This window comes from Cervus canadensis, chromosome 8 (assembly GCF_019320065.1).
Source record: "Cervus canadensis isolate Bull #8, Minnesota chromosome 8, ASM1932006v1, whole genome shotgun sequence".
NCBI lineage: Eukaryota > Metazoa > Chordata > Mammalia > Artiodactyla > Cervidae > Cervus > Cervus canadensis.
Window position 1 is genome coordinate 88484010 of NC_057393.1, and position 15557 is coordinate 88499566.

The following is a 15557-nucleotide window of genomic DNA, read 5'->3' on the forward strand; positions in this document are numbered from 1 at the left end:
TTAAATGTTTTTTATTCTTATGATATTCTGTGAAATAAATTAAAAATTGGAAAAAATCCCACTAGACAAACTCTAGGAATTTCATAAGCTTCAACTTCAGAGGATTCTTGTATAATCCACTGGGGAAATTACTTCACCTCCGAAGGTTACTACATTCTCAGGATTCCAGACACTGGGGGATCTCAGTGTTAGGTGGCCTTCTTAGGGCAGACCTGGAGTTTGGCATTCAGTCCCCCACTGTTCCTCAATCTCTGAAAAAATAGTGCAGGGTTGTATGAAGGGCAAACAGACATTCACCAAATTCTAATTTATCTGTCATGCTGATACAACGGGGACCTAACAACCAAAGTCAAATGCTGGGTCAAATACAAAGTTAAAAAGAAGCTCAAGACTCCAGTCACCTTGTTCCAGCAAGACCAGGCTTCTCTTCATTAATCATACCCTGATGTCATAACATATTTGCATTAGATTCTTTCGTGGGAAAGGCAATATAATATTTAGAAATATATACAGTGTAAAGCAGCTTTAGTAACACAGATGAAAAGAGAGCTGCTCAAAACAAGCTAAAATAACCAAAATTCTAACATCACTTTGGCAAATGAAAAGAGAAAAACAAGTCTGGTTATCATTAAACCTAAAGCAAAGCATGCAATCAGTTCTTAATGAGTTATAAAAACTTCAGAGAGTTTCATGTCAAAAGACAAATAAAATTACCTTCTGTAACTATGGAGCATGTGAGCTATGAGTATACCTGGTTTATACATTTTTGATGTCAAGTCAGTAGACCTTTAAGCAGCCCTTGATGGTTTCTGCCATGTCATAAATATTAAATTGCAGTGCATTGGCTTAGAATTGTCTGTCCCTACAGGATCCAAAGTTGGCTTAAAACTCAAAATTCAGAAAACAAAGATCATGGCATCCAGTCCTATCACTTCACAGCAAATAGATGGGAAAACAATGGAAACAGTGACAGACTTTATTTTCTTGGGCTCCAAAATCACTGCAGATGGTGGCTGCAGCCATGAAATTAAAAGACGCTTACTCCTTGGAAGAAAAGCTATGACCAACTTAGACAGTATATTAAAAAGCAGAGACATTATTTTGCCAACAAAGGTCTATCTAGTCAAAGCTACGGCTTTTCCAGTAGTCATGTATGGATGTGAGAGTTGGACTATAAAGAAAGCTGAATACCAAAGAATTGATGCTTTTGAACTGTGGTCTTGGAGAGGACTCTTGAGAGTCCTTTGGACTGCAAAGAAATCAAACCAGTCAATCCTAAAGGAAGTCAGTCCTGAATATACATTGCAAGGACTGATGCTGAAGCTGAAACTCCAATACTTAGGCCACCTGATGCGAAGAACTGACTCATTTGAAAAGACCCTGATGCTAGGAAAGATTGAAGGTGGGAGGAGAAGGGGATGACAGAGGATGAGATGGTTGGATGGTATCACTGATTTGATGGATATGAGTTTGAGCAAGCTTCAGGAGTTGGTGATGGACTGGGAAGTCTCAGGATCTGCAGTCCATGGGGTTGCAAAGAGTCAGACACGGCTGAGTGACTGAACTGAACAGGATCCAACCCTCCTCAATTCCATAAAAGTCTGAAAGTAGAGTAAATGCGGCAGGATGGCCATCACCCAAAGTCTGGTGGGCCCAGGGCAGCAAAATTTGGTGCAACAATGTGATGAAGGCAGAAAACACTTACCATGAAACCCTCTCCTCTTTACAAGAGCTAAGAGAACCTGAAAAGCCAAATTAGCTACAAATGATGACCTCTCAAAAAGAATTCTCTCTCTTGGGTTACAAGACATATGGCAGCTTCAAAGAAGAAGAACAAAGACAAAATGGCAGGAGGTCATAACTCATGACAAAGTCAAAGAGAAAACAAGACATTTCTTATTAGATTAAGCACTAAAAATACTATGACAGTATAAAACAGGTCATAATTAGCACCAATAAAATTTAATTCTGCAAAAGTTCACAAAATTGGACTCAGAAAAAAAAAAAAAGAATCAGTCTTAATCTCTCAAAGCCTTGAATTATAGAACATTGTACATATTGCTCATTTAAAGTTCAAAAGCTCACTCAAAAGAAACTCACAACAATGGTCATCAAATTTTTCAAGTTAATTCCTTGAAATTAATTGGATGGCATATCAGTAAATTCTTACAGGCAAATAGGAATTTGAAAGAAAAATGAATGTGCTAGTCACTCAGTCATGTCTGACTCTTCGGGACTCTCCCCCAGGGACTGTAGCCCGCCAGGCTCCTCTGTCCATGGGATTTCCCAGGCAAGAATACTGGAGTGTGTTGCATTCCCTTCTCCAAGGGATATTCCCAGCCTACAGATTGAACCTGAGTCTCCTGCATTGCAGGCAGATTCTTTACCATCTGAGCCACCCTTTTGCAACTTAATTCCTCATAATCAATTGGATGGCATGTTAGTAAATTCTTAAAGGCAAAAAGGAGGTTTCTCCCCCCAAAACTCTGACTAGGATATCAATATACTATCAATGCCTGATCTTACAGGACTACAAAGGAAAACACTGACATTTAAGCATTTTTGAACAGGAAGCAGAACTAGCCATAGTTCTTTGAAGATAAAATATCCAAAAGTGGTTTGAAGTTACCACATTTGTATCCAAGTAAATTGCTATAGTTCAACTTTTTTCTCATTTGTGGTAGTATGGTAAGCCCCTATTAGTTTTCCTCCCAAAATAAAGAATTTGGGTTTTAATACAAAATATGTGGGTATTACATGGCCAATAACCTAGAGAACCTCCTATTAAGTTCAATGATCCACTGAGTGTAGGAGAATTGCAGACAGCAGATTGTCATTTGGGGCGTGAAATATAGAATGTGTACTTAGAAATTTCAAAAATGAAAACAGCCTCTCTTTTCAGGACACTCAACATCATCAAGAGGTGATGTTAGTGGACTTTTGTTCCATAATCTCGACTGAGTGTATTATGGAGTTAGCTGGCAATAAGGGTAGTAAGCTGGAGGTAAGGGAGGGTGGAAAGACCTCACGTCAGGAATCAGGTTCATAAAAAATGTAAATTTACATAAAAGGTGAAATCACAATATAAGGGGATTCAAATCCTAGCCCTGACCCCTCCCATCCATGTGACTTCAGACAAGACGCCCATCCTTCCTGAGTCTTAGCATCTCCATCTGTGAAACAGATGGTGCTGGGCCAGCTGCACAAGTGTCCAGAGGATCAGACAACCAAATGCACATGCAGTCTTAGCCCAAAAGAAGAGAAACCAACATTTGTTACTGAAGAGAAAGTGACAACATGCAGGGAATCATTCCTTCCTTTCAGAGAACATATCAAATCCATTAAAGCTATAGCTAATCTGTGCACACAGCAAGGGATCTAATAAATACATGCTAAATACACACAATAAAGATCACAGGAAGGAGAAATCCCAAAAGAACTCATTTTTAAACCTATAAGGTTCTACATTAAGGATAATATGTAGAGAATTAAATTCCACTAATTTCAATTAAGTTCTAGTAATCATGACAATAATATTCTATTTCCAGATCATAACATAATGCTGAAGTTGTTCAGGTAAGGAGGGTGGTACCACTCCCATGCAGTTCAGTTCAGTCACTCAGCCGTGTCCGACTCTTTGCGACCCCATGGACTGCAGCACACCAGGCTTCCCTGTCCATCACCAACTCCCAGAGTTTACTCAAAACTCATGTCCATTGAGTTGGTGATGCCATCCAATCATCTCATCCTCTGTCATCCCCTTCTCTTCCTGCCTTCAATCTTTCCCAGCATCAGGGTCTTCAATCTTTTCGTATCAGGTGGCCAAAGTATTGGCACTTCAACTTCAGCATCAGTCATTCCAACGAATATTCAGGACTGATCTCCTTTAGGATGGATTGCAGTCCAAGGGACTCTCAAGAGTCTTCTCCAACACCACAGTTCAAAAGCATCAATTCTTCAGCACTCAGCTTTCTTTATAGTCCAACTCTCACATCCATACATGACCACTGGAAACTCCCACCCAAGAACATTTTAAAACAGGTGTAGGAGGAAGCGATGCACAAGAGACAATGCTGAAGGATAAGAAACATTCCGCAAGTCAGGGTACAGCCCCACGCAATGAATAACCCCTCCCCCAACCCTGGCTAAGGGGCTCTCCGCCGGGAACTGTGGCATCCTGCTTACCACCATTTTTAGCTTAATTTTCAGGAGGGTGTGTATGAGCGTGCATGTGTGTGCACACACAAGGTCATCAAAAGCCCTGAGTCCACATGAAATGTAGACAGAGACTAACATAGGCACTGGCTGATGAGAATGCTCCAGAAAGAAAGCAGAACACTTGTCAAGTACTTAAGATTCACATGGACCCACCTTATAACATACAACCAACTTCCTGCTCCAAACAAATTGGCATGTTGAAAAACTGCCTGTTGCAATTGGGTATGAAATACTGTTAAAATTGTCACTCTATTCCCACCTAGGGGCTTTGTTAAGGGAATATTGTTAGAAGAGTATAAAAAACAAATGGAGGGGCTGTCCTGGTGATCCAGTGGTTAAGAATCTGCCTTGCAATGCAAGGGATATTGGCTTGATTCCTGGTCTGGGAAGATCCCACATGCCCCGGAACAACTAAGCCCATTTGGCACAACTACTAAGTCAGTGCTCTAGAGCCCAAGAACTGCCAACTACTGAGCCCAGTCCACATGCCACAACTACTTAGCCTACATCAGTGCTGCAACTACTGAAGCCCCAGCACTCTAGAGCGCTTGCTCCTCAACAAGCCACCACTGCGAGAAGCCAGGATACCACAATTAGACAATAGACCCCCGTCACTGCAACTAGAGAAAGCCTGCATGTACAGCAACGAAACCCCACCACAGCCAAAAATAAACAAATAAATCTCTGAAGTAAAAGCAAATGGAGAGACATGTAGAAAAAGGAGTAGCATCAGTAATGATTTATAAAACTAATTGCATGGATAAAAATAGAAAAAGAAATCAGAAATGGACATTAGGTCCAGACAAACACTGTTTGATTCCACTTACATGAGACACATAGAAGAGTCAAACTCAAAGAACCAGAAAGCACATTGGTAGATGTCAGGGGCCAAAGGGTGGGGAATGGGGATGGGGAGTTAGTGTTTAATGGGAGGACAGGGAGTTTCAGTTTAGGAAGGTAAGAAATTCAAGAGGCGGATGATGATGAGAAGTTGCACGACAATGTGAATAAACTTGGTGCCGCTGAATGGTACAGTTAAATATGGTTGAAATAGTACATTTTATAGTATGTGATTTTACCACAATTTAAAAAAATATTTGAGAGCCAATTTTTTTTTCTTTTAAAAAGGAACAAAATTGGAAGGAATCATGGGAATTCAAGACCAGAATTCAAAACCAGTGATTTCACCTCTTGCAGGAATTGTGATTCATTCTGGAACACAAAGGCTTTACTAGGGGCTTCCCTGATACCTCAGCTGGTAAAGAATCTGCCTGCAATGAAGGAGACCCCGGTTCAATTCCTGGGTTGGGGAAATCCCCTGGAGAAGGGATAGGCTACCCACTCCAGTATTCTTGGCTCAGATGGTAAAGAATCCACCTGCAATGTGGGAGACCTGAGTTCGATCCCTAAGTTGGGACGATCCCCTGGAGAAGGGAAAGGCTACCCACTCCAGTATTCTGGCCTGGAGAATTCTGTGGACTATATAGTCCATGAGGTCACAAAGAGTTGGACACAACTGAGCAACTTTCACTTTCACTTTCTTTTCAAATGATACTAGAGATTATCATACTAAGTGAAGTAATCCAGACAGAGAAAGACAAATCCCATGTAATATCACTTACATGTGAAATCTAAAATAGGATATGAACTTACCTGTAAAACAGAAACAGAATCATGGACATAGAGAACAGACTTGTTGTTGACAAAGGAGGGGGGGCGGTGGGAGAGGGATGGAGTGGGGGGTTAGGGTTAGTAGAGGTAAGCTTCTATGTATAGAATGGATAAATAACAGGTCCTACCGTATAGCTTGGTGAATACATTCAATATTCTACAATAAGCCATAATGGAAAGAATATTAAAAATAATATATATATGCATAACTGGATCACTTGCTATATAGCAAAAATTAATACAACATTGTAAATCAACTATACTTCAATAAAAGAATTTAAATGATGAAGGGGTGGATGGAAATGAAACTGAGACATCTGGCTTTGCCGTGACTTACATCAAGCACCTGTGAAGCAGAAAGAATTCATTCATCCAACCTCACACTGTGTTGCCACACGTGCCAGATGAGACACAGATGATAAGGAAGCAAGGGAACTGAACTGAGGCCACCCACAAACTAACACAGGCTTTTTGCACTGTTGTGGAGATGCCTCCCAAAGGAATTATCATGAGTATTTAATAAAAGAGGAAGGAAATTAATCATGAATTTCAAGCTTAGAAATTCACAGCAAGAGAGTTTGAAGGGAAATAACCATACTCACAGTGATGCAGGAATAAACTGGAAAGAAGAAAACTATGGGGAGAAACTAAAAACTGAAAATATATATTTAACTAGGATTCTGATAACTTAATAAGATGATTAGAGATGTGAAAGCTCAGCTCACAGAAAAACTTGAGAAAGAAAGATTTTCAAATTTTAAAGCTTTTCTCCAAAATGTTCATATTATACATATATTCAGTCTAAACAAATGAAGATTTCCAGTTGGAGAGGCAGACCTTAATAAAATACTTGCCATATAACAATCTAAGTTCCTTCACCTCAACTTATCTGCAACACTTATCTGGTTCCCAGACAAATAGTTCAGGTCACTCAGTCATGTCTGACTCTCTGCTACCTCATGGACTGTAGCCCACTAGGCTCCTCTGTCCATGGAATTTTCCAGGCAAGAGTACTGGAGTGGGTTGCCATTTCCTTCTCCAGCGGATGCTTCCTGACCCAGGGTCGAATTCGCATCTGTTGCATCTCCTGCACTGGAACGTGGATTCTTTACCACTTGGGCCACCTAGATATCCCCTTGGTGCATCCACAGAAAGGGATCTCTAACCACCTCTTTAGGTTCCAGGGACTTAGAACCACTGATGTCAGATCACTGGAAGATTCTATATTTAAACTCAATTAGCCTGAGGCCTTCCTAATTGACTTCCATCAAATTATACGTTAACACAGTTTCTTAACATTTGGAGGAACTTAAAATTTGAAGGAAATTTTGACTCTCTCAAAAATCTGCTGAGTAACTGGATTGTTTTGTGGAAAAAATGTACAAACTCACAGATATAAAGTCTGTGTACAGTTTCACAGTCTTCCCATGAACTACTGCTTTCATCTGTTATTTTTTTGTTGTTGTTAGAGATGGTTGGTAACAGCCATGCGTGCTTTTTCATTTGCTATAAATCTATTCATTAAGACTTTCCATTACACTCTCAAAAAAAAAATCATCTTTAAGAATTAAACACCACTGTTGTGGAGAAAAGGGAACCCTCTTACACTGTTGCTGGGAATGCAAACTAGTACAGCCACTATGGAAAACAGTGTGGAGATTCCTTAAAAAACTGGAAATAGAACTGCCATATGACCCAGCAATCCCACTGCTGGGCCCCATACACACCAAGGAAACCAGAACTGAAAGAGACATGTGCACCCCAATGTTCATCACAGCACTATTTATAATAGCCAGGACATAGAAGCAACCTAGATGCCCATCAGCAGACGAATGGATAAGAAAGCTATGGTACATATACACAATGGAATATTACTCAGCCATTAAAAAGAATACATTTGAATCAGTTCTAATGAGATGGATGAAACTGAAGCCCATTATACAGAGTGAAGTAAGCCAGAAAGATAAAGAACAGTATACTAATGCATATATATAGAATTTAGAAATATGGTAATGATAACCCTACATGCAAGACAGAAAAAGAGACACAGATGTACAAAACAGACTTTTGGACTCTATAGGAGAAGGCGAGGGTGGGATGATCTGAGAGAATAGCATTGAAACATGTATATTATCAAGTGTGAAACAGATCACCAGCCCAGGTTGGATGCATGAGACAAGTGCTCAGGGCTGGTGCACTGGGATGACCCAGAGGGATGGGATGGGGAGGGAGGTGGGAGGGGGGTTCAGGATGGGGAACACATGTAAATCCCTGGCTGATTCATGTCAATGTATGGCAAAAACCACTACAATATTGTAAAGTAATTAGCCTCCAACTAATAAAAAATAAAGGAATAAAAAGAAAAAAAAAGATTTTAACACCCCTCCATATTCCTGAAAACTTCATGCTTTAAGCTACTTTTGAGGAGGACAGATGATGCTTTATCGGTCTTTTTTACTCTGGCTTCTAGGAAGTTCATGATCACATTATATTCTCAACAAAATAATTAACACTCATCACTCGCATTTTCTTCTGTCTCAACTTTTCCATTATATTTCCATTATATTTGTTAATTTTGTTGTGTCCATTTTTTATATATATTTATATAAATTCCAGTTTTCCATTTCTTCCCCAACCCGCCCAAAAAAGACAGACTTTATTCCCCATTCTAATTTTTCTTGAAATTTTCACCTAAATATAGCTAATAAATGTGGAAAAGGAGTGACTACCTATTAAATCACCTGTTAAATCACATGATCTCTAAACCAAAAACTTTAAATCACATGAGCTCTAAACCAAAAGCTTTTTCTTAAAGTGATTTACAAACAATGTTTCACCAGTGGACTAAAGAGTTAAAAAACTGGCATCTCACTAAAGGGCATCAAGCTTCCTTTTATTACCTATTAGGAGGTATCCAAGAAGAAGGGCAGGATTATGTGAATGTGGCCTTTCTGGCCTAAAGTAGATATTAGACCCAAACCATAATTGAAAAGTTGAGCCACTTCCACTTCATCACCTTTAAAAACTGTCCCTTATCTGACTTCCACTTCCTCCACACTCACTGAAAGGCAAACAAATGAGTTTAGGCTGGACACAGCCAGCCATCACTCCCAGGAAAAAAAACACCATTTGACACCCGCACTGAGAATTCTTTTATGCATTTCACAGATCCTACGTGGTTTCCTGACAGCTCACTGGGCCACAGACACCGCCGGATTTTTGAGCTACATCTGCAGTATCGGCATAAAGTGGGAAAATTCATTACCATGCTAATGATGTCCTATTTAAAATTCTGGCCCTGATTATTCTGTGATTAAATCTCTCCCCTTGACGTCTGCTTCCTTTATATCTGAGTTACAGTATGAAATCAACAATATTAATAAAGGACAATACAGATTACCAACTTATACACAAGAGAGGGAAATGCGGTTCTATAAATCCCAGGGTTGTCTTTTTTTCTGAAAAACAGCTGTAGCAAACTTAAAAATGTTACTGATTCTTTCTCATACCACTCTCCCTTAAAAAAACAAAACACTGAAATCCACAATTAAAGGTTTATAGTTAATTTCCACAAATATTCAGAGGTTGAAAGATAGATTTAATCTATTAACTGCCCCTAAAACTGCTCAGACTTCAAATGTGTTCTCCTGAAATCTTAAGAACCACCAATGGGGTATAAGCACCCGGCTTCCTCCCCTCTTTAAACAGACTCTGTGTCACTGAGTCAAAAGTCAATAGATTCATAATGATTTCTGTCTCCCTTGTCCCCAAGTACTTTGGCATATTTCAGTCCTTCTCACATTGTTCTGTCTGCTGCCACCCCAATCTGTATATCCAACTCGGACAACTCAAGCATCTTCCATGAAAAACTAGCAAGCTTTATCACTGCCTTAATTAGACTGGAAGATGAATTTTAAACATTTGGAAAAAAAAAAGAAGATCCAAGGTCTGGGTCTGTGAGTCAAAATAAGGGAAGAAAGGACGAATGTTTCTTGTCAACATCTGGCCCCGGTAAGGGAACAAATATTTATGGCTATTTACTACTTTTAATGACATCATGCTGGATATTGCCAGCAACAAAAATGAAACCTAAAGACTGTGCTTTCAGCTCAGTGGGCTCACAGTTGAACCAGAGACATCATATGTAATGACACTGTAAGCGGTTTAGAAAAGCAAGTTCATCTGCGATGAGCAATTACATACACTCTTCCCATCATTAAGAACCCTCTGAATGACAGAGATTGTGGATTATCCCCTAAGACTGCAGATCTCCCTTCTGCTGCAGACACAGAACCCCGACTGGATGCGGACACACACATGGCTGGGTCAGCCCACCTAGAGCCGGCATCACAGAGCCTGGGTCCCTGACTGCCGTGACCGCTGGCCGCACACACGCGTGGAGTCTAGGAAAATGGTGCTGATGAACCTATCTGCAGGGCAGGAATGGAGACACAGACAGAGGGAGCCGGCATGGGACACAGGAGAGGAAGGAGGGGGCGGGACAACTTAAGAGAGTGGTGCTGACATATACACATGACCTTGTGTAAGCCAGGCAGCCAGTGGGAAGCTGCCCAGGGCACAGGGAGCCCAGCCCAGTGCTCTGTGACGCCCGGAGGGCAGGATGGGGTGGGTGGGGCAGGCTGAGGGTCCTGGGGGAGGAGATTCACGTGTACTTAACGGCTGATTCATGCTGTAGGGCAGAAAACAACACACCATTGTAAGGCAATTTCTACAAACAGTAAATGCTGGAGGGAGAAAAGGGAACCCTCCTCCACTGCTGGTGGGAATGTAAACTGATGCAGCCCTTTTGGAGAACAGTATGGAGATTCTCGAAAAAAAAACTAGGAATAAAGCCACCATGTGACCCAGCAACCCCACTACTGGGGATATACCCTGAGGAAACCACAATTCTAAAAGACACATATACCCGCAATGTTCATTACAGCACTATTTACAATAGCCAGAAAATGAAGCAACCTAAATGTCCATCGACAGATAAATGGATAAAGAAGATGCGGCACATATATACAATGGAATATTACTCAGCCATAAAAGAATAAATTTGAGTCAGTTCTATATATGGAATCTAGAAAAATGGTACTGATGAGCCAATTTTAAGGGAAGGAACAGAGATACAGACATAGTGAATGAACTTGTAGACACAGTGCGGGGGGAAGATAGTGGGATGAATGGAGAAAGTAGCATCAACATATATACACTATCATGTGTAAAATAGACAGCTGGTGAAAAGTTGCTAAATAACACAGGGAGCCCAGCCTGGCACCCTGTGATGACCTAGGGGGTGGGGTGGGGGAGGGGAGGGAGGCTCAAAAGGGAGGGGATACATGTATAGTTACGGTTGATTGTTATATGGCAGAAGCCAACACAACATTGTAAAAAAATTTTTTTAATAAAAAAAAATAAAATAGGAAATAACAGAAAAATTTTTAAATAAATAAAAATCTGTTTTTAAGAACTCTACACATTGCTCATTTTTTTAATAGTCTTATTTTAAGATGTTTTATCTAAGATTAAAAAGAGTCTGCTCACGGTAATACCTGCAGCAGCACATTACTTAGTTCAGTCGCTCAGTCGTGTCCAGCTCTCTGCGACCTCATGGACTACAGTACGTCAGGCTGCCCTGTCCATCACCAACTCCCGGAGCTTGCTCAAACTCATGTCCATTTAGTTAGTGATGCAATCCAACCATCTCGGTAATGTGCAAAAGCACATTGCTTCTTTGTATTTGCCCTACATTTAAACTTGAGCACAGAGCTCACTCCAGATTTTTAACTCTCAAAACCCAACAAATAATAGAATGTGGACCTTGGTCTAGTTTAACATCATATCAATGGAAAAAAGCTTCACTTTACTAAGAATTTATTTCTTTGTTTCTCCCACTCTTACCAACCCAAGGTTATTACTTTGGTTCACCTAACACCAAGTCACCTCAGATTGCTTAAAGATTAGCTTCAGCCTATAAAGCACAAGGAAGGGATACCCAGGTGGCTCAGTGGTAAAGAATCCGCCTGCCAAAGCAGGAGCTGCAGACGATGCAGGTTCGATCCCCAGGTCGGGAAGATCCCCTAGAGGAGGAAGTGACAACCCACGGCAGTATTCTTGCCTGGAAAATCCCACGGACAGAGGAGCCTAGTGGCTACAGCCCACAGGGTCTCAAAGAGCCGGAGAGAACTGCGTGCGTGCGCACACACACACACACACACACACACACACACACACAGGGGAAGGGAAGCTGATCCAGCAAAACCCCAGTGTAAATGTAGAGAATGCCTTCACAACAGTAATGAGCCATCTGCAATTTAGAACCATCCATGGTGACAATCTCTCATTCCATTTGTTTATGTTTTATTCATCATTTTGAACATACTTAGTCAAGTGACAATGATGAGACTCAAAAAGTATCGCACAGCTTTTTTTTCCCTAAAAAAAAGAGATATTAATGGCTTTCAAGAGCTTAACTGTTCAAATGAAAATATTGCTGCATCCTATTATATATAGGATGGATAAAAAGATCCTACTGTATAGCACAGAGAACTATATTCAATATCCTATGACAAACAATAATGGAAAGGAATATGAAAAAAAAATGTACATATATATATATCTGAGTCACTCTGCTGTATAGCAGAAATTAACACAACATTGTAAACCAACTATACTTCAATAAAGTTTTTTTAAAAAAGAAAATATTGCTGAACTAAATTTGTCCAAATTTGTTCTCATCTTTTCTCTGTGATATAAATTTCCTGTTTTGCAGCAAAAGTCTTGTGATGATAACATAAGACATCTCATAATTTTCCTTGTTTATATTTTTAAAAATTTAAAACAAATTTATAAAAATGTATAGCAAAATTTATTTAGCTACAAGATTAGACTTACAATAACATAATAAACTGCAGCATTACATCTTGGAGGAACATGTTGTCATTTCTCAGGACTACAGTTATATACTAAGGCTCAGATGCATAGTCTCTAGCTTACATATTTGGCAAAAAACAAAGCTTTGACCTGCAAAAGTGAAAAAAAGATAAGGCCAACTTAGAGGTGTCCACGGCTGAGAAGACACAAAAAAGGTTGACAGTCGCATCTGTCATTCAGATAACTACAAAGAAACCTCTCTCTACAAAATTTAGTAAGCCTTTAAGACAAAATGTACTAACAGTGAAATGATACACCTATTTCTACTAGCTGATTTCATATTTGTTTGGTTTTAAATGCTAATCTTCATTTACTTCAATTTGTAGAGTATTTTCAAATAAGTGTGTTAAAGGTGTTAGTCACTCAGTCACATCTGACTCTGCAACCCCTGGACTGTAGCCAGTGAGGCCCCTCTGTCCATGGAATTCTCCAGGCAAAAATGTTGGAGTGGGGAGCCATTCCCTCCTCCAGGGGATCATCCCAACCCAGGGATCAAACTCAGGTCTCCTGCATTGCAGGTGGAATCTTTACTGTGTATGCCACCAGGGTGGCCCATTTCAAATCTGGCTACCTAATACCATCATTCTTGTTTCTTTTTAAACAAGTATACTTTGTAAATACAGTTCTTTATTAGCATAAATGTCATTCATTTTTCTAGTAAACATTTACTTAGGAAATATGATTTACTGTGTATGAACTTTGCCTTCCAACAACCTCTAGTTCCCAAGAGAAGGGCAAAGGTGTATGCACACACACACAGTCTCAGGATCTTAATAAATTAATGCAATTAATCTGTACCACTTAACTAGCTTATGAGATGGATAATCCATCATCTCATTTTACTGGTAAAGAAACAGGGTACAGCATCTATTGTATTTTAAATATAAATTTTCTCCCTATGATTTCATTCTGTATATTAGAAACTGAATCATCAGAAATTCTTTACTATTTTTTTTTTGAGAAACAGGTTTGACTTTATTAATAATTTGGGCTAAACCACAATCTTCTGAAATTATCTCTCAGAGTGAAACTTCAAGGTGACCTCGTTTACTGTTAACAACTAGACAAGAAAAGACCACAAGAATAGTTTAACTCCTCCAACAAGTGGACACTTTGGCCAAGGCAGCCTTTTCTGCATCTGCCCCTTCTTTGTGGGCAGTTCTCGGGAAAGCCCACAAAGAAGAGGCACTCAGTGGCCTTTCCTTGGTTTTCCCAGAGCCAGCCTGCTTTCGTGTGCGATTGTGAAAGCCAGAAGGCTGAGCCAAGGAACAAAAGGGAGATAATTGTCAACCAGAAAATTCTCAAGACCTGTGCCAAGGTGGAGATTGCTTCAAGCCATCACAAGGCCATTAGCAGGCACAGAGTCGAGAAGGAGGAAAGACAGGAAATGAAAAGGCATCAGATTGATAGCAAAACAAATGCTGACAGAAATTGTGCCCTATTTTCTTGGGCTCCTGCCAAAAATATCCTGTGTGGCTCCAGGACAGCCTTCACAGTAAAGGGTACATGTGAAGCCGTACAATAAATAGTACGCATATTTCATCGGGCAACCGCGTGACCACTTACCATAGGCAGTTCTCCCCTGGTCCAGTTCTTGCCTGAGTCTGCTGTAAGCTTCTTTCACACTTCCCAGCTTTTGGACGTTCCTGGAGCTCAGTACCAACAGCTTGTGGAGAAGTCCCTCCAGCCCTTCCCTCTCCAATGTCAAAGATCTGATCTCCTCCGTCAGCTCCTTGGCTGTACAGAAATGGCTTCCTGCAGCGCATTGTGGGAGAGAAGGCGGGAAAACAAGCATTAGAGCATCCCTACACACGGAAGACGCAGCCATAGCTAAGCTGTAATGCCAGCAAGAGTCCTGTGGACTGCAAGGAGATCAAGTCTGTCAATCCTAAAGGAAATCAACCCTGAATACTCATTGGAAGGACTGATGACGAAGCTGAAGCTCCAATATTTTGGCCACCTGATGCAAAGAGCCGACTCGTTGGAAAAGATCCCGATGCCGGGAAAGATTGAGGGCAAGAGGGGAGGGGGTGACAGAGGACAAGATGGTTGGATGGCATCCCCGACTCAATGGACATGAGTTTGAGCAAACTCCTGGACACAGTGAAAGACAGGGAAGCCTGGCGTGCTGCAGTCCATGAGGTCACTAAGAGTCGGGCATGACAGCAACTGAACAACAAAAAGAATAACCGTGTGAGGCGAGGAAACTGAAATTTGCAACTATGTGCAACTAACTGCATGAACAGTCTTCTGTGGAGGGATTTGGAAGCACTCCGACAGTCCTTCTAAAACTAGAAAAACTTCCAGTCACTTTTTCACCTTTTCTCATTGTATTTTGTTTTAGAGGTTCCACTGATTAATTCATATCCTTCTGAAACACAATGACACAAAGATGTCCCAGTGAAACCCAGGGAAGCTGGAATGGTATCATTCCATTCAAACATCCAAATGTCAAAGAGGTAAAATATTACAGTAGGGTGGAAAGCAAATGGGCCTTGGAGTCAAACTAGACTGAAATTCAAGTCACACTCCCCTGGTAACTCAAACTATGACCTGGAGCAAAAAAATTAGCATATGGAATTTCAGGACAAACTTCTTACAAAATATGATTGTGCTAATACCTGCATTAGAGATGACTGCAAGAATAAACTTGAAATTCCATAAAATTCTAAGCAAAATATAAGGCACATCGAATTTATCAAGGGTGAAAGAATCCAGGTTAATAGATG

At 40.4% G+C, this 15557-nt stretch overlaps 1 protein-coding gene across 7 annotated transcripts in view; it reads right to left on the minus strand.

The window, feature by feature from the left end:
• The window catches only part of DISC1 (DISC1 scaffold protein), a 433479-nt gene that overhangs the window by 189399 nt on the left and 228523 nt on the right, over positions 1 to 15557 (minus strand). For 4 of the 7 annotated variants that reach the window (XM_043477124.1, XM_043477125.1, XM_043477122.1 and 1 more), the window contains one exon: positions 14395 to 14583. In XM_043477124.1, the coding sequence (XP_043333059.1) occupies positions 14395 to 14583 (189 nt within the window). Of the gene's footprint in view, positions 1 to 12514; positions 12919 to 14394; positions 14584 to 15557 lie in introns of those variants that run through there. The other 3 variants (XM_043477126.1, XR_006270956.1, XR_006270957.1) reach the window with 3 other exon arrangements.